The sequence below is a fragment of the Aethalodelphis obliquidens genome, unplaced genomic scaffold, assembly GCF_003676395.1.
Source record: "Aethalodelphis obliquidens isolate GAN/ISIS:26980383/991018 unplaced genomic scaffold, ASM367639v1 scaffold90, whole genome shotgun sequence".
In the NCBI taxonomy this organism is placed as follows: domain Eukaryota; kingdom Metazoa; phylum Chordata; class Mammalia; order Artiodactyla; family Delphinidae; genus Aethalodelphis; species Aethalodelphis obliquidens.
In genome coordinates this window covers 3,448,510-3,466,603 of record NW_020838034.1, presented here as the reverse complement: position 1 = coordinate 3,466,603, position 18,094 = coordinate 3,448,510, and the positions used below count along the sequence as shown (strand labels likewise).

At 40.5% G+C, this 18,094-nt stretch overlaps 1 protein-coding gene across 1 annotated transcript in view; it reads left to right on the top strand.

Annotated features, from left to right (window-relative positions):
• Nucleotides 1–5,458: 5,458 nt before the first annotated feature.
• FCRL5 (Fc receptor like 5) overlaps nucleotides 5,459–18,094 on the top strand; it is a gene marked incomplete at its 5' end in the record, with an annotated part of 32,130 nt that continues 19,494 nt past the window's right edge. The window contains 6 exons of the mRNA XM_027095263.1: nucleotides 5,459–5,744; nucleotides 6,819–7,091; nucleotides 7,381–7,665; nucleotides 9,122–9,397; nucleotides 12,081–12,359; nucleotides 17,320–17,598. Coding sequence (XP_026951064.1) covers nucleotides 5,459–5,744; nucleotides 6,819–7,091; nucleotides 7,381–7,665; nucleotides 9,122–9,397; nucleotides 12,081–12,359; nucleotides 17,320–17,598 — 1,678 coding nt within the window. The remainder of the gene's footprint in view (nucleotides 5,745–6,818; nucleotides 7,092–7,380; nucleotides 7,666–9,121; nucleotides 9,398–12,080; nucleotides 12,360–17,319; nucleotides 17,599–18,094) is intronic.

The window sequence follows — 18,094 nt, the reverse complement described above, 5'->3', positions numbered from 1 at the left end:
CCTAAACTGCTTTAAGCATGCTCAGAACACTTATATTAGCCTACAGTTGGGCAAAATCATCTAACACAAATCCTATTTTATAGTAAAGTACTGAATAGTTCATGTAATTTATTGAATACTGTACTGAAAGTGAAAAACAGAATGACTGTATAGATACAGAATTGTTGTAAGTTTACCCTTTTGACTGTGTGGCTGACTGGGAGCTCTGGCACACTGCTGCTGCCCAGCATCACAAGAGAGTATCATACCACATATTGCTGGCCCAGGAAAAGATCAAAATTCAAAGTTCAAAGTATGGTTTCTACCAAATGTGTATTGCTTTTGCACCATCACAAAGCTGAAAAATCATAAGTCAAACCATATATATACTCACCTTTAACAGTGAATTTGATAATTTCATGTGTTTTCATGTTGCTAGTTAGTGTTCTTTAATTTCAACTTGACGAACTTCCTTTAGCTTTTCTTTACAACAGGTTTTATGGTAGTTAAATTTCCCAGCTTTTGTTTATCTTGGAAAGTCTTTATCTCACCTTCATTTTCAAAGGACAGATTTGCCATGTATCGTACTTTGGGTTGGCAGGGTTTTTTTCTTTCAGTATTTTACTTATCCCACTCTCTCATGATCTGCAATTTTTCTACTGATAAATCCACTGTACGTTTATTAGGGTTCCCTTGTGTGTGATGAGTTGCTGTTCTTCTGCTGATTTCAAAACTTTCTTTGTCTTTGACTTTTGAGAGTTTGATTATAATATGTCTTGGACCTTTTGATGTCTAGCTTATTTGGGATCCTTTGGGAATCATGGATCTAGATGTTCAATTCCCTCCCCAGATTTGGGAAGTTTTTAATTATTTCTTTAAACAATCTTTCACTCTTATTCTCTGCTCCTTCTGGGACTTCAATAATGCATATATTGATTGGTTTAATGTTATCACATAAACCACCTAGGTCATCTTCACTCTTTTTTGGTCTTCTTTCTTTTTGTTCCTCTAACTGGGTAATATGAAATGGCTTGTCTTTGAATTTACTGATTCTTTCTCCTGCATGATCACTTCTGCTATTGAAGGTGTCTATTGAATTTTTCAGCTTAGTCATTGTATTCTTTAGCTCCAAGATTTTTGTTTTGGTTCTTTTTTATGTTTTCTATTTCTTTGTTAAACTTCTCATTTTGTTTATCTATTGTTTGTGGATTAATTTACTTGTCTGCTTTTTCTTATAGTTCATCGAGCTTCTGTAAGACTATTATTTTGAAATGTTAGTCAAGCAGTTCATGGATCGTTAGGGGAGTTACTGGAGCTTTATTAGTTTCCTTTGATGTTGTCATATTTGCCTGAAAAATATGATCTGTGTAGCTCTGCATTGGTGTCTGTGAATTTAGAAAAGCAGACACTCTTTCTGGTATTTACTTGTTTGAACTGTTAAATACTCTTGCTTCTTCCATGAACTTATAGGATTGCCTCCAGGATCATGGTTGAGCTTGGCTGGAGCTGGATCTCATGGTTATTGCTGGGTCTGCATTTGGGTCTGAAGTTGGCAAGCTTGTTACCAAGGGCATGGATGGGTGTGATTTCTGCTAGGTCCCTGAGCATTCTCTCATTGGGTTGTTTGGCTGGTCCCTGGGAAGTCAGGACTTCCCTGAACTTCAGTAGAGTGGTACTGGAGTTTGGTCACAGGATGGCTTTAGGACCACAGTCAAGTTCAAGACATGAAGTTCTGTTGTCAGGGATGCCTACAGGTGTGGCTTTCACTGGGTCCCTGGGTAGAACCCTGGACAGGCAAGACTGCTTTGGACTACAGTAGAGTGTGACTGGATCTCAGTCACAGAACTGCTTCAGAAATAGAACTCAGGTCTGAGGCTGGTGGGCTTGCAACCAAGGGCATGGATGAGCATGAATTCCTCGGCAGAAAAGGCTGGTGGCAAGACAATGGACAAGTGGAGCTAGAGTTGAGTTTACAGGAGAATAAGGCAGCTTTCATTCTGTAGCTGGGATCATAGTCAGTGAGTCTTCTACCAGCGCATGTGCTTGTCTTCTCAAAGTGGCCCTCCTTGGTCTTGGGCTCCAATGCGGTTTCACAATCTCTAGATCTCAAAGCTCTCAGTTTTTGTTTGTAGATGGCTGCCAAAACTTTGTTTCTGTAGAGGGTGGAGACAAAGACTAGAGACCTCTTCTTCTACCATCTTGTTCATGTCACTCCCAACATGTGACATTCTCTTTGTGCCTGTGGGTGTGTATAAGTCTATCAATTCACACATATCAACTGGTTCTTTTTTTACCAAAGTTGAAAATATTAGAATAAAACATACTTGTTCAACAAATTATTTAGTAACATTAATACACAGCACTATGCTAGGTGCTGAGAATGATGGGAAGACACGGGAGGCAGCATTTCTGTGCTTAGGAAGCTCATGATATAGAAGGACCTTCAACAAGGCCAATGTACAAGAAATATCTATGTAACAAGATCTCAGTTAAACAATTGTCCAAGCAAAGTTACCAATGATCGTAAAAGTGGTTAAAAACTATATGCCAAGTAGCTGGTAATGACTTCATGAAACAGATAGACGGTAGGAGATGGAGGGGGCAGGGAAGAGGTGCAGCACAATGTGAGAAAAAAAGACCCCATAGTTGGAAGCTGCATGGAATACTCCAGAAATAGGAAGCACATCCTTGTGTGGCACCAAAACAAAGGAGCAGGATAGGGTAATGGCCAGGAACATGTGCTTTGGGGTCAAACAGGATGGGTTCAAATAAATGGGTTAAAAACTCAATTCTGCCCTTAACAGCTACTTAAACAGTTCCTGGTCTGTAAAATGGGGATAATCATAGAACTTTCCTCATAGGAATAGTTAAGAAGATTACATGAAATAATGTATGTGAATATCTACCACAGAGAATACACTCAGAAAAATATTAGCTACTTACAAAACAATACAAATCCATGGTGCCAAGATATTTAGAAAATGGCAAATAATCCATTGCTCTGATTATAACACTTAGGTTTGGATTATTTCTCATCATCCCCATGTGGACAGAGATAATATCCCTTTTGCTCACTGCTGGATTTCCATTGTCTTGTCCAGTTCCTAGATACAGTTGGCATTCCACAAATTTCTGTTGAATGAATGAATCTAATCTGTCCCTCATCTGGAATGTGTAATCAGTTTACAAACTAGTCAATTTTGCCTCCTCTGCCTCTCCAATACCCCTTTCTCAAACCCGTATTCTCCCAAGTAGAGATACTTACTAACTTAGTACTTTAATTAATTCATTACTCAATAAATGTTTATGAAATGTCTCTTATAAGCCAGGCACTGTTATAAATTCTGCGTGATATTTGGTGAACATGAGAAGTCCCTGCTTTCACATAGCTTCTATTCTAGAGAAGGGAAAGTAAACAAACAAAGTAAACAAGCAAATAAGATAATTTCAGATAAACATTCTGAAGAAAATTAAATATCATCATCTCTTGCTCTGCCTTCCCTCCAGTCCTTCTGTTTTACATCTGCCAGAGTGCTCCAATAAGTTACAACTTTTAATCTTGTCACTTTCCTACTTGAAACGTTTCCATGTCTCTCTGTTACTTTTATGATGAAACCATAGCTACATACCATCCATAACTTAGGCCCTGCCTATCTGTCTAATTTGATTTCCCCTAAACTCTCTACCTTCCAGAACCACTCCTGCATTCAACTTCTAAACACCAGTGCTATTTCTTCACATCTGTGCCCTTTCTGTCTTAATTACACCCCCCATCAGCTCTTGCCACACACAAACACCTTTGCCCAGCTGACTCCTATGTTCTCATTCAGTCTTCTCAAGCATCACTTCCTTCAGGTATCTTTCATGGTCCACCCACCCTCTTTGCCACACACTGACTCACATACACAGACCCTGCATACTGGGATGGGTGACCCTTCTGCCTTCAAGATGCCCATGTGTATTTCTGTTACTGCACTTATACCCTGTATTATAATTATATTATTTTGCTTAGGGTTTCTGTTTATCCCACCAATCAACTTCTTTTATCAGATACCATTTTTTATTCATCTTTTTTATTCACGCTTTAGTCCAAGCACAATGACCAGTATAATAGACATTTGACAAATGACTATTACATTAAAAAATAAATTTTAATGAAAGAAATAATAAATGAATGAAAAAAAAAACAAGCTTTCCCTTTGAAAAGCCAAAGATTCCTTGCTCTGTGCTCATCTCTGGCTCTTTATATTTTTACAGCTCCTGTCAGTGGACAATTTGGTGAGTTCTCCTTTCTTATGTACTTCAGTGTCCCTGGATAAGAGTGTCTCCCTAATAAATATGAAATATTTGTGATGATTGCCTGAGGATCTCTAATATCTCCAGTTTCTCTTGCTGAGGTCGGCAAAGATGTGAAAGTGTCACCTGGTCTATTGGCATTGCCTAAGAGCCAGGATAGCCATGTGGTCATCCTCTGACCCTCCCTGGAAGAAGCAGCAAATGTACAAGCAACTCCTGGCCTTCACTAGGTCCTGCACTTACTCCTATTGCAAATGGACCCCAGATAACAAGGCAGGACATCTTAACTCCATATCAAATGCACAGGACTTGGGATAAGACGTTTTCCAATCAACAAGCCTGCAAAACTTCTCTGAAAACATCACACTGTGCAGATACCAGTGGGAATGTTGCCTTCTCTGAAGTTTTAGGAGTAAAATCCTCCAGGAAATGTGTGGGGAGCATAAGAACATCCAACAAATGGTCCCTTAAAAGAAAGAAATACACAAAAAGAGGAGATTGAGGGAGGAGACAAATTGTCTGTATCCCACATTTTTTTTAAGTTCTAACACTTAATTGCCAATCTTTTGGGTCAGAGTATTTTGGCTATTTGAGGACTCATAAATAGCAAGAACTCACTACCACCTCTCTCCTGTCCAAAATCAGCTGCCCAGTGTTTCATCCTTAATTAGATCACCTCTGGATTCTAGCTAACAACTTGTCCATTCTTTGCTCTACCACAATTAGCTATGATGGGATTTTTCTGGGCATTTCCTGGACATGATCTATAAGATGAAGGTGTTAGACAAGTTAATCTCTCAAGCTTTTTCCAGTGCCAAAATCTTAATATGATTTATCCTTTTTTGGAAAGTGCAAAATTGTGATTTTAACAACTCCCTGGGAAGTTCTTATGAGTTTATGAACATGATGAAGTGGCAGGGGCAGGGGATGACATTTCCCAGGATCCAATTCCATAACAGACTAACCTACCATTTTTTTCCCATTGACATTTGGCAGTGAACCTTTCCTGGTATCACCCTCTTGAAATCATTTTGCTCATTGTCATCCCCTCAGCAATCACTTTATGCTGGGTGAGTGCTTTGGTTGAAACACAGACTTGAGCAATCAGTGACCTTCCCAGGGGGGTTTCTTAGGGATTCTCCAAAGCCAGGACCTCCAGTCTGGGCCTCACAAACCACTGTGATGGGGACTGCAGGCCACTCCACCTCAGATTCTTTCTCTTTCATCCACAGCAGTTTTCCTCCATTCTCCATGGACCACTGTCTTCCAAGGAGAGAATGTGACACTGACTTGCAAAGCATTTCACTTGGATGCATCAGAGGAAATAAAATGGTACCGTTGGTATCTTCTGGAAAAAACACAAAGTGAAACCTCAGGAAACACCCATGAGGTCCATGAATCTGGAGATTACAGATGCCAGGCCCAGGACTCACCCCTGAGTAATCGTGTGGGCTTGCTCTTTTCTCCAGGTGGGAAAGAAATGAAAGAAAAAAGTTTAGTAATAATAAAGTTACCCAGAACTCAGCTAGATTTACTAATTCAAAAGCTATAGAAATAGGGCCCAGGAATTTATATATTTTACAAGCTGCTCAGGAAAAAGGAAATTTGAGAAGCAATTTATCTGAATGGTTTCTGAAACTATGTATAGTTTGAGGCTTATAAAATTTATTAGGAATAATAATTTACATGAGGATTTGTTAATATTTGACAGATAGATAGATAGTTATATAGATAGACAGAAATTTCCATTTCTGTCCTAAAGCCACCTGTTTTGAGTTGAAGCAGTATCTTTCTAGTTATAATGCTCTTTAATTTAGTGAACAAGGAAGCAGTATAGTAGCAAAGAGCTAAGAGCTTCTTTGACCTGACAATTCCCCTCTTAAGAATTTACCTACTGAAATAATCATAGATATATACAACCAAAATTGAAGAACATTAAATGGTCAAGAAAAGAAAACTCATTAAATGAATTACCTTACTGCCATTGTAGGAAAACTTTGTGGTCATTGAAAACCAGATTAGGGAATGATATTGATGACATAGGAAAGTGTTCATAGCAAAGTAAGTGAAAAGCAAGTTATCAAGTAGATAAATATTTTAATTCATAAAAAGAAAAGAAATACACACAGACTCTCATATACATGTACATAGAAAAAAGAACTTGAAAAAATCTGGGTGGTGTGATGATAAGATTAATTTACATTTCCGTTTACAAAATTTTCTCAAACATATGTGTTCCTTTTAAAACCAGAAAAAAAGAGGGATTTCCCAGGTGGTCCAGTGGTTTGGACTCTGCACTTACACTTCAGGGGCACGGGTTTGATCTCTGGCTGGGGAACTAAGATCCCGCAAGCCGCGCATCATGGCCAAAAAATAAAATATAAAATAGATAGATAGATCGATAAGACCAGAAAAAAAGAAATGATAATTATTTTAAGAATCCTTTTTCCTAGTCCCTCTCTTATAAAATCTATTGGAATAATAATGAAAAGAAGGGAGAAACAATCAGATGAAACAAACAACTGCCCATGTGTTTCCTACAGCCAACCTGATCCTGCAGGCTCCACTTGATGTGTTTGAAGAAGAATCTGTAATTCTGAGATGCCGAGCAAAGGCAAACACAGTACTGAAAACTATAAAGCTGTACAAGAATGAAAAAGTCCTGGAAGATCACACTGTGGAGATACCAGTGGGAATGTTGACTGACTTCCATATTCATCAGGCAAGTCTGAAGGACAACGGCAAATATCACTGTACTGGAGTTAAGGAAGATGATCAGTTGGTTTCTTCAAACTCGGTCAAAATCGAAGTCCAAGGTAAAGCCTTCATTATTTTGTGAAATAGGTTAGTCTAAAGGAGGACCCCTGAGATCGTAGAGGATAAAGAGGGTGGACTGTAATACCATTGAACCTCAGGGCACAGTCCTACAAGGAACAGAGAAAGTACTACTGTGCTTTGGGCTGAAGGATATTAGTAATCAAAGGTGGCATCTCTTCTGCCTGCTTTTGTATGTTCTGCTTGCTCGTGCTGAGGATGAACTGTGTTTTTCTCCAGAGCAGTTACAAGCCTCACTGCTCCAGGGACTGTTTTGATTCTTCTCTCTAGAGCTGTTTCCACGTCCTGTGCTGAGAGCCAGCTCCACCCAGCCCACTGAAGGAGGAGCAGTGACTCTGACCTGTGAGACCCAGCTCTCTCCACAGAGGCCAGATGTCCAGCTCCAGTTTCACTTCTTCAGAGACAGAAGGTCCCTGGGGTCAGGCTGGGGAAGCTCTCCAGAATTCTGGATCCGCACCATATGGAGAGAAAACTCAGGGTCTTACTGGTGCCAGGCACAGAGCATGAATCCCTCTGTCCAGAAACAGAGCCAGAGATTACAGATACAGGTGAAAAGTAAGTGTTAGTGAGGTGAGACTTGCTAAGACTGGGGCTGGGAAGAGCCGGGCAGAGTGGCACAACAGTTGTTTATTTTTTTCTTTCAATCCCATGAGATACAACTCTTTCTTTTTCTTCTGAAGTTTCTCTTCCTTGACACCATTTTTTTTTCCTGGTAGGCCTATAGGCATAAGCCATGGGCTGTGGCAGAGCCCTCCGACTGGGCTGGATGGACTCTGCTCAGCCAGATGGACAGATTCCTAGAATGCTAGATCCCTGGAGCAGAGCACTTAAGAATAAAAAAACAAAGGACAGGAGATTGGGGAGTAAATAGTTTCAACTTGCTGTCTTTAAGGATGGTGTTTTATCCACGATTACTTTTCCCTACGTCTCTGAAACTGTGTAGGTCCTCATGCATGACTGCTAACCAATTGTCAAATGCCTCTTCTGATTAAATTTGACCCATCTCATAGGAGACGTGTTTGAGCATTAGGAAAGATGCAGATCTGGGGTGCATGCTTTCCTGAATGAGGAAGGGGTGAAAGTGGTAGCATTCTCCATAAATTCACTCCCATTCCTAAGCAAAAAAGAAGGTTCTATGTTTCTTCTACACTATCCAGAATTTATTAATCTTTGTTCTCCAGTCACAGTCAACAGGTTTTCCTTAGGTCCCTGGTTTGGACTGGAAAATTGAAAGGAAGTGGAGAGGGTGTTACCCAACAGTTGCAAAATAGTAATTTCTAGCATAGGATCTCCCCTAGCATAATTGATGGAACCCCAGTCTCAAACCCTACTCCCTCTCTGTTCCCAGGTATCTTCCCTTGTTCTTCAAGCCCCCAGGATGACTCAGAAAGGCACTGCCCTAAGCCAACATCCTAGTGTAAAACCACAACCACCTGGAGTATAGAACACTTTCATCACAGATTTTCCCAGTTTTAGGAGGACTGTTATGTGTCCACATCTCTGATCATCTAACTGACTGGCAGAGGTGTTAAGAAGTGCTTATTCCAGGGCAAGCTTTCTGTATATGCCAATGATTGATTTCCAGCTAGCCATTGCAGTTGTCACAGCTTCAGAACAAGCACCTCTGATGGCAGGTCTTCCTGTCCCCTTCACCATCCACCACTTCCCCCACAAGCAACACCACTGTTGGGCACCGGGTGTAATTTCTAGAATGATTAGTCCATGTTCTAACAGGTAGGGCATGAGGGGAGGGTGGGCAGGGTTGCCTCTTTTTCTTGTGCCAGATGCTCCACCATTTCATTAGGGAGTTGAAGTTCTCCCAAACCATGGATGGACCACAGTCGCTCTACCACTTTCTCCCTCGTCCCAAGGAACAAGCCCAATTCTACTCCAGGCCAACTTCCCATCGGGTCAGCAGACTTAGCCCTTCCCATTCTGAGACTCTTCTTCTATGACTCATTCTGTGACACCCCAATACCAAGAATCCCACATGTCATTTTTATTCATTTAGAAGTTGTTCCTGACATCCGTATATACCCTCACCCAGAGTTGGTGTTTGAAGGGCAGGAGCTGGTGCTCATCTGCTCAGTAAATGGAGTTCCAGGCCCCATCACAGTTTCTTGGTACAGTAAATTCAAGCTGAGGAGAGAAAGAAAGCTTCACACTTCCTCAAAAACAGAGTTCAAGATCCCTGTGGTGCAAAACATACATGATGGAGAGTATTATTGTGTTGCCAACAATAGTCATTCCTCCTTCCGCAGTGACCCAGTGACCATCAATGTGAAAGGTATGTCTGCCAGATATTGTCTGAGGGATGGCTTTTCAAACTTCGTGAAAACCACAAGGTGGTTGAGTGGGAGTGAATGTTGATAGTTGCCAATAATTTACTACTCTGAATAATCTACCAGAAGTTAGAGACTAACAGGAGTGGGATTTAGGGATAGAAGGAGTTATGGGAGCTTTTGGAAACTCCTAGAAATGGAGGTCAGAGAAAGTACTCAGTGATTGGCATATGTCTGGACTCTTCATATTTACAAATTACTTTTTAGCTTAAATGCAGTGGCTCCTGGGATAAAGCCAGAACAAACAGAATTTTAGAACTGGAACAATCTGGGACCATGTGTCTTCATAAGCCTCATTGATTTAAGGATGTGCAGGGATTCCCTCCCTCCCACTACCTCGTTGTCTCTTTTAGTTCCAAATGACACATCTTTTCACCACCCTCAGGGCTCCTAGGGCACAGGATATTGGGAAGAATGAGATAGAGTTCCAGATCTTCCCTGTGAAACCAAGGGAGCCTCTCTTTCAATTCTGTATCAGTTTTATCATGAGGCTGAAATCCTGAGGACCCCAGACCCCTATAGTAGAGGAACATCCCTAAATCTCTCTGCCCACAGAACATTCTGGGAATGACTCCTGTACTCAGACAATGACCTGGGGACCCAGGCAGTGAGGAGAGGCCACTCTCCATCAGAAGTGAGTTAAGTCTGACCACCAGAAGTCACAGGATCAGGTTGTTTGTTACCCCACAATCTAAAGACTGCAGCTTCAGAAATTCACAGGCTTTTGGTTCACATGGCACCACGGCAGGTTCATTGCCTCTGCTTGGCAGATCTGAGCTCCTTCCTGTGACCACACTCTCAGGAATTCCTTACAGTGAATCATCAACAGTAAAATACACAGTCTGACCAAAACTCTCCTAACACAGCTGTGAAAATTTTTCAGGGTCCAGATGCTGTCAGAGTTCACCATTATTTGGTTTAGATGATATGCAGTCTTTGATTTTTCTGTCAATCAAAAAAAAAAAAATAGTCCAGCGATTCCTGGGTCTAATCTTCCTGTTACTGAATCCCAACAAATCTCTACTCCCTTACCTACTTCCTGCTTCTTCCCCAATTCATCTATATTAGTTTGCTCAGGCTGCCATAACATAATACCACAGACTGGGTGGTTTAACAACAGAAATTTATTTTCTCACAGTTCTGGAGGTTAAAAGTCCAAGATCAGGTGCCAGTAAGATTGGTATTTAATCAGGGCTCTCTTTCTGGCTTGTGGTAGGCCACCTTATCTCTGTGTCCTCACATGACCTTTCCTCTGTGCCTGGGAGAGAGAGAGGCCTCTCTCTTCCTCTTCTATGAGGACACCAGTCCCATCTGATTAGGGCCCCACCCTTATGACCTCATTTGACATTTATTTCCTTAAAGGCCCTATCTCCAAATACAGTCATATTGGAGATTAGGGCTTCAACATATGTATTTGGAAGAGACACAGTTCAGTCCATAACACCATTCTAATATCCCCATTGGTTCCCAGGCCTTTGAACAACTGTCTCTATCTTGTGGGCCTCATCTTTCAACAAGTTCAGATACCATCACACCCCTTAATATGTCTGCAACATCTGTCTCTCTCCCCCTCCTTGGTCCCTGGCATCTACAGAATTCACTGTTTTTCTCTTTTCTTTCTTTATCCTTCAAATCCCCAGATGCTTGAGTTTCCAATCAATCTTAATAGTTCTCAAATCATTTCTCTATCCCAGAGTTGTGGAGATATCTGTTGTTCCAATCAACAATTAATTATTGGCAATAACCAATGTACAAATCCATGTAGGATACAGACAGGTAGCAACATCACAGTTACTCCAACCATATAACTATGGTTACTGCACCACCCCAAACTACACCACCTACTTTACCAGTATCTGATGCCATCTTACACTGAAAGCTATTAAGGTAGTTGTGGTAGTGAGAGGAAAATAGCTTCTGTAGAGCCCTATGCTGTTTCCTTCATTGGTGGCAAACTCCAGTTCCACTTTCAAGGAGATGATATGATTCAGTATTAGACCGTGAGTAAGGAGACAGACCCAGGTCCTATCTGGCCCTGAAAACAGCCCGCTGAGGGACTACAGGTGGATCTCCTAACCTTTTCCTGACTCAGTTTTCTCACCTGTAAATAGAGAGGGTCAGGCTGGATGCAGGGAGAGTGTAGGAACAGAGGAGAGCATCCTGGAAGAGTATGTGAATCTGGAACAGAAATGGGCCAAGGGCAGAGGCCTGAGGCCAATCCCAGCAAAGGGAGAAGTGTAGAGCAGGGACTGATAAGAAGACTCAGAGAGGCTTGGCAGGTGAGGGAACAGATCTTCCATGGTCATATGGCAAAGGGAAGGGACAAGGTAAATCTGTCAGTCTGGTGGAAGCAAAATAAGGGACTTCTTCCCAGAGAACATCATTTCCTCTGGAAAACAAGAATGAGGGTTACCTAACAAAGGGAGACAGGAGAAGAGAAGGGCCAGGTCTGATGGGAAAGGAGAAGACCAGCATGGAAAACAGGAGAGAGCTGGAGAGAAAAGCCTGGGAGGCACTGGGCTGCCCTGAGGGCCAGTGGACTTCAGACTGGACATCTCACTAGCCACTGATTGAAAGCTCCAAGAAGTGTCAGATGCACCTGTTTGACTAAGTGTTTCTTTCCCTCAGTCCCCGTGTCTCAACCTGTCCTCACCCTCAGCCCTCCTGGGACCCGGACTTTTATGGGAGATGAGGTGAGCTTTGACTGTGAAGCTCAGAGAGGTTCTCTGCCCATCTGGTATCAGTTTTTTCATGAAGGTGTGCTGCTCATGAAGATAGAAGCTACTTTATGGAGAACAATGTCCTATAGATTCTTTCTGACTGAAGAGCATTCTGGGAACTACTACTGCACAGCTGACAATGGCCTTGGCCTCCAGAGCAGTGAGACCCTGAGACTCTCTGTCACCAGTAAGCTCTGGATTCCTGTCAGTGACCCATCCCTGACCCTCTCACACCAACCTTTTCAGAGGTCTGCATGGATCTTCCAGTTTCCTACCCCAGTCAACCTCATGCCTGTCTTGGTTCCCTTCTTATAGAACCAGCTATCTGTGGGCCTTAATCTCACCCATCCCTGGCTCAGCCACACCCCTATGATAGCTCAGCACCTTCCCCAGCTTTTACCAAATGAGTTTGTTTTCTCAAATTATCTTCTCAGGCCCTGTATATTCAGTCTCCAAGCCAATTTCTCTTAACTCCATGCACAGAAGCATCTCATATTTCCCCAATAACATTTACATATTAATTTAGCTACAAGCACAGTCATATGGGCATATAGTGGGCAAGACCTTACTTTCTCCAAAGTGTTCTCAAGCAATTCAAGCTCTTCCAGTAGGTTTAAAGAGGGCTGAAGGTGAAGGGAAGGGAGGAAATTGCTTCCTGGAAACCAGCTCATTTGTTTTCTGGGGTTTCCGTGATCCTTTGACTTAACCCAGTAAAATAAGTGTCATTTCATTGTATTATGTTTTTAAATTTTTTGTTGCAGTATGACATACATTTATAAAGGTATACGAACCATAGTTGTACAGATCATGGTTTCCCATGGAACCATGAAAAAGTGTCATTTTAGGAGCAAATTTGCTTCTGTTTACACTTGGAATCTTTGTTTAGTAGAGAGTGAAAGTTCAGTTTTCTTTTCAGAGAAGAGAAATATAAATAGAAAAATCTTGAATCTGGTATATCAGATCATTTTAGGTCAGAAGAAAAAAACCCTGATGTCTCCAGTGGGTGAGGGTTTGTTAAGGATATCCAGGGATTAAAAAACAACAACAAAACAAAAAACAGGAAAGACATTATATTCAGATTCATGGAATAAGAACTGGGAGATCTCTCAGAATTCAACTTATTTCTCAAAAACAGATTATACTGATGTCTGAGGATCTAGAAGCTTTCATTATTCTCTACTCCTAAGCCCATCAGCTATTTCCTTTCTATGTCCTTCTGACCCATTGTTCCTACTGCTCCTAAGTGCTTTCCACCCTCATTCTTATGACTCTATCTTATAACTTATCTTTACTCAAAACTCCTGTTAATTTCAGCATTGACTGCCTTGGACTTCTAGGTATGACATCCTGCTCTGTATTTCAACGTCTGCCCCAACTGCCAAAGCGGTGCTTCCAACTAGTCTAACTAGTCAAGCAGCCTAGCTCTAAGACACCTCATAGGCCACTGGCAAGTCTATACATAGAATGTTCTTAAACCAACTGCTCACCTCTAATTCAACAAATGATGGCCAAGAGAGCAGGGTCACTTGGGACAACGTGACATGTAATGAACTACATTTAAGAAAATACTTTTTCTAGGAACGATATGCACAGCAGGACCTCTGAGGTTTCCTAGAAAGAGCCAGTGTACATGAAAAAGACCTTGCTCGGGTTGTCTGATGTCAGCGTGGGTCAGAAAATCTGAATTCTAGCCCTGGATATGAAAATAGCTAGCTCATAATTTGGGCAAAACTTTTAAATTTTCTTTGTCTTGCTGTTTTCACCTTCTATTGAAAGTTAGATAAGACAGTAATCAGCGTCCCTTAGAGCCCCAGAATTCTGTGATTCAAGTTGGAATAGGAACCCAGAGGCCATGAATTCATGAAGCTCTGGAAGAAACAGAGTGAGAGAGAGGCTGAGCGACACTCGTCAAAGCCCCAGACAAGACAACCAGGGAAATCTGTGGGTGCCCCAGAGCTGGGCTTGTTTACCTGGCAAAGCAAGGGAGAGCATCAGTTTCACAGAGTCTCATCAACTCTCACAGCAGGGAGTTAGGTGAGGCACTTTTAGGGCTTTGGGAGCAGGAATTGGTCAGAGTGTGATTGTAACTGCAAGTGTGGTCTGGTCAGAATTTGTAAATTAGGCAAGTTTCTGTTATAGTCTGTGGTCTTAGGAACCCATGAGTCCACTTGGAGTTCTTATTACTATGGTCCTATCTTGGAACATATGGATCTGAAGGACCTCTTGCTCCTCGATAGCTGTTTCAGATCATAGAAATAAAACATGGCCAAAGGAAGACATTATCCCAATATAAATTGTTGAGTAAAGAGATTATTTTAAAAATGTAAATGATCTGGGGCCCAGACTCCAAAGCCTGAAGCCAATCTACCTAGGAAAGCCCCAAGCCCTAAGACATCCTCTTTCTCATTATGATGTTGTATTTTCTTCTCAAATTTAGCAATATCTGAAACCCCTTTATTTCCCATTTAGTGTCTGTCTTCCTCAATACCAGAGTATAAGCTTCATGAGAATGGAACCTTATCAGTTTTGGTCTGCACCTCATCCCTGTGCCTACTTGGTGTCTGGCATAGAGTAGGTCCTCAGTCAGCATTTGTAACTCCATGAACAAAAAGTCTTTGAGATGAGATGAGGAAAAAAAGAGCGAGAGGGAGAAAACATTGATCTTTGCAACTGTTTATATCAACTGAACAGAAGTAAATGAGCCCTAAATTAGCAAACAAGTTGAGAAGCTTCACTGTGAGCCATGCAGACTTTCTGGCAGAATAATCTGGGTTGTTTTTTTTTCCCCAAGGGAATATACCCCAAAGAGAAGACACAGAAATTTCTTGGGAATGTGAGCTAATAAGATATACCCATTTTGAATCTATCAACAGCCCTGGGTCGCTAAAACACTACCCGCCCCCCATACACACACACAGCTTTCTCAAGCAAATACAAAACTCAGAATATAATTTTATTCATTGAAGTAAAAGCCATAAAGAAAACAAGTCCAATATGAGAATCTTATATGTATAGCTGATTCACTTTGTTATAAAGCAGATACTAACACACCATTGTAAAGCAATTATACTCCAATAAAGATGTTAAGAAAAAAAGAGAGATGATAACAGAAAAGAAAAAAAAAAAATATATATATATATAACAGAGCTCAGGAGAAAAACCAAACCTATGTTAAAAATAAAATCCAAATTTGAAGCACTAGGAAGAGAATGCATACTTCCAAAATCTGTTACTGGAATGGAGAATTGGTTTGAGAAAATAATACAGAATACAAAGTAGAAAGACACAGAAAAAGGCAAAAAGAAAGTAAAATATGGAGATCAGACAACGAAGCCCACAAGTGTGGATAATTAAGTGTCTAAAGAGAGAAACAAAACTCAAAGACATAATAAAAAAGTTTCCTGAAGTGAAGAAAACTTGAATATGTAGATCAAAAGACATATCCTGATGAGGTTATTGACTTTCAAGGCTAAAAATATACGTGTGTGTGTGTGTGCATGCGCCCACGTGTGTGTGATCACAGTAAAAAAAAAAAGAAAAAATAGCAGTCATCTCAAAAAGAAAAAATATGCAGTTGGTCTTTACACAGAAGTCAATGCTAAAAGAGAGAGGAATTGTATTCAGACTTGAACTTTCAGAGGAGAAATGAGAACTGAGAATTTTATATCAAATCAAAAAAACATTTTCAAACGTGCAAGAATTCAGGGAACTTAGTACCCATTAAAGCTTCTTGAAAAATTACTTGATGACAAACTCTAGCCAGCCAAGGTATGAATCAATATAAAAGACTCCAAATGAGGAAACTATGATATGAAAAGTGAATACTGAATCTATTCAGATCAGTAGTTCTCAGCCTTGGCTGCATATTAGAATCACCTAGGAATTTTGAAAAAAGACTTTTTACTAAGCTCTCTCCAGACTAATCAAATTCAGAATCTCTCAGATGGGGTCTCAGAATCCATATTTTTTAACACATCCTCAGTTGAAAATATTGTACAGATATGGTTGAAAACCACTGATTCAGACAGAAAAACAAAGGCTAAGCAACATGAAAGTTATGGTTACAGAAGAGAAAGCAACTATTATAAATGCTGAAAATGTAAAAAATATATGTAACAAAGGAAAATCAGCCAGAGGGAGAAGAGGAAATTAAAAAAACCAATTTTCTCATGATTATTATTATTTCATAATGGAGAACAAAAATTGACTTGATAATTTATAAAAATTAATGACAGATTTCAAAGTTTTCATTTTGTAAATAATTTCTGGTTACTTTATAGAGAACAACTCATCATTAATGGATTATAGTTCACTAGCAGTCCATAAAAAATCAAATAATAAATTGTAAGGTCCCATAGGATAGAATAAGTCAATTCTTCAGATGGAACAACTGTAGAGTTTAAAACTAGGAAAAGAGAAATGATAAGAAAAATAAGCCTGTGCATTTATATGACTATAATTGATCAGAGGGTGGGGAAAGGAAACTCTTACATACTATTAGTGCAAGTGTAAATTCATTGAAACTTTTTGAAGAAAAATTTAGCATTATATATCATTATTTGAAATGCCCATATCCCAATCCCAGAAATCCCACTTCGAAGAATTTATCCTAAGAAATGCATTGACAAAATACAATGATATATATACAGAATTGTGTAATGCAGCCTTATTCAAACTTAGAAAACAATAACAACCTAAAGTTCCATAATGAGGAATTGCTTCAGTGTATTACAGTAAATTCATACCATGGAATGCTTTGCTGTTGTTAAAAATAATCAAGCAATATTTACCCTAAATTATCAAATTTTAAATTTAGAGGAGTTGCATTTTATGCATGTAAATTATACCTCAATAAAGCTGATTTTTTAAGTGACTGAGATAGATCTTTAGGTAATAACACAGAATGATGCTCATGATATTTTGCTAAGGGGAAAAATCAGGTCATAGACCAGTATGTATACTCTGATCCTAGGCATGTATGTGGGTATTTTATGTATTTGTTTATGTGTTGATAAGAATAAGAGTTCTTACACATAGAAAAGATCTAGAAAATGTCACCAAATAATCGTCAGAGGTAACTTCTGAAAAATAAAAATAGAGTCAATGGGAAAAGATCCTGGTATCAACTAACTCATTTTTGCTCTCAGTTCCAGTATCTCGCCCCATCCTCACCCTCAGGACTCCCAGGGCCCAGGCTGTGGTGGGGGACATGGTAGAGCTTCACTGTAAGGCATGGAGAGGCTCTCCCCCAATCCTGTACCAGTTTTATCATGAGGATGCCAGCCTGGAGAGCAGCTCAAGCACCTCTGGAAGGGGAGCTTCCTTCAACCTCCTTCTGACGGCAGAGCATTCTGGGAACTATTTCTGTGAGGCCAACAATGGCCAGGGGTTCCAGCGCAGTAACACAGTGTCACTCAGTGTCAGAGGTAAGTGGACCCAACTACAGCACAGCCAGGGACAGACCATCTCCCCCACCTTCACCTGTAGCCGAGATTGGAGGTACCACAGGGCCATTTGCTGTGTGACATCACTGCTACACAGCCTCCAACTGAGAGTTCTGTATTCTACATTTTCAGGAACTCGCACCTTCCCTTTGCTTGCTTTGCCTCTCTTGGTAGCAGCGGTGCAAGGCATTGTGACTAAAAGTTTCCTAACGTAGGAATAAAGGCTTTTAAAACACAAATTGCATCCTGGCCAACAATGATCAGTAAGAAAGGAAATTATAAAGTTCAACATGTCTCACCTCAGAAGAGATTTAGTTGGGGTTTCCTCTGTCAGTCAATCAATAAAAAGGCCAACTCATCCTTTCACTGGCTCATGAATTTCTCTCTAGCTTCTCCTGCCCCTGTCCCAGAGCATCTCAGACCTCCAGCCAGAACTCCTGCTAAAAGACCTTTCAACATCATTCTCCTGACATCTTAC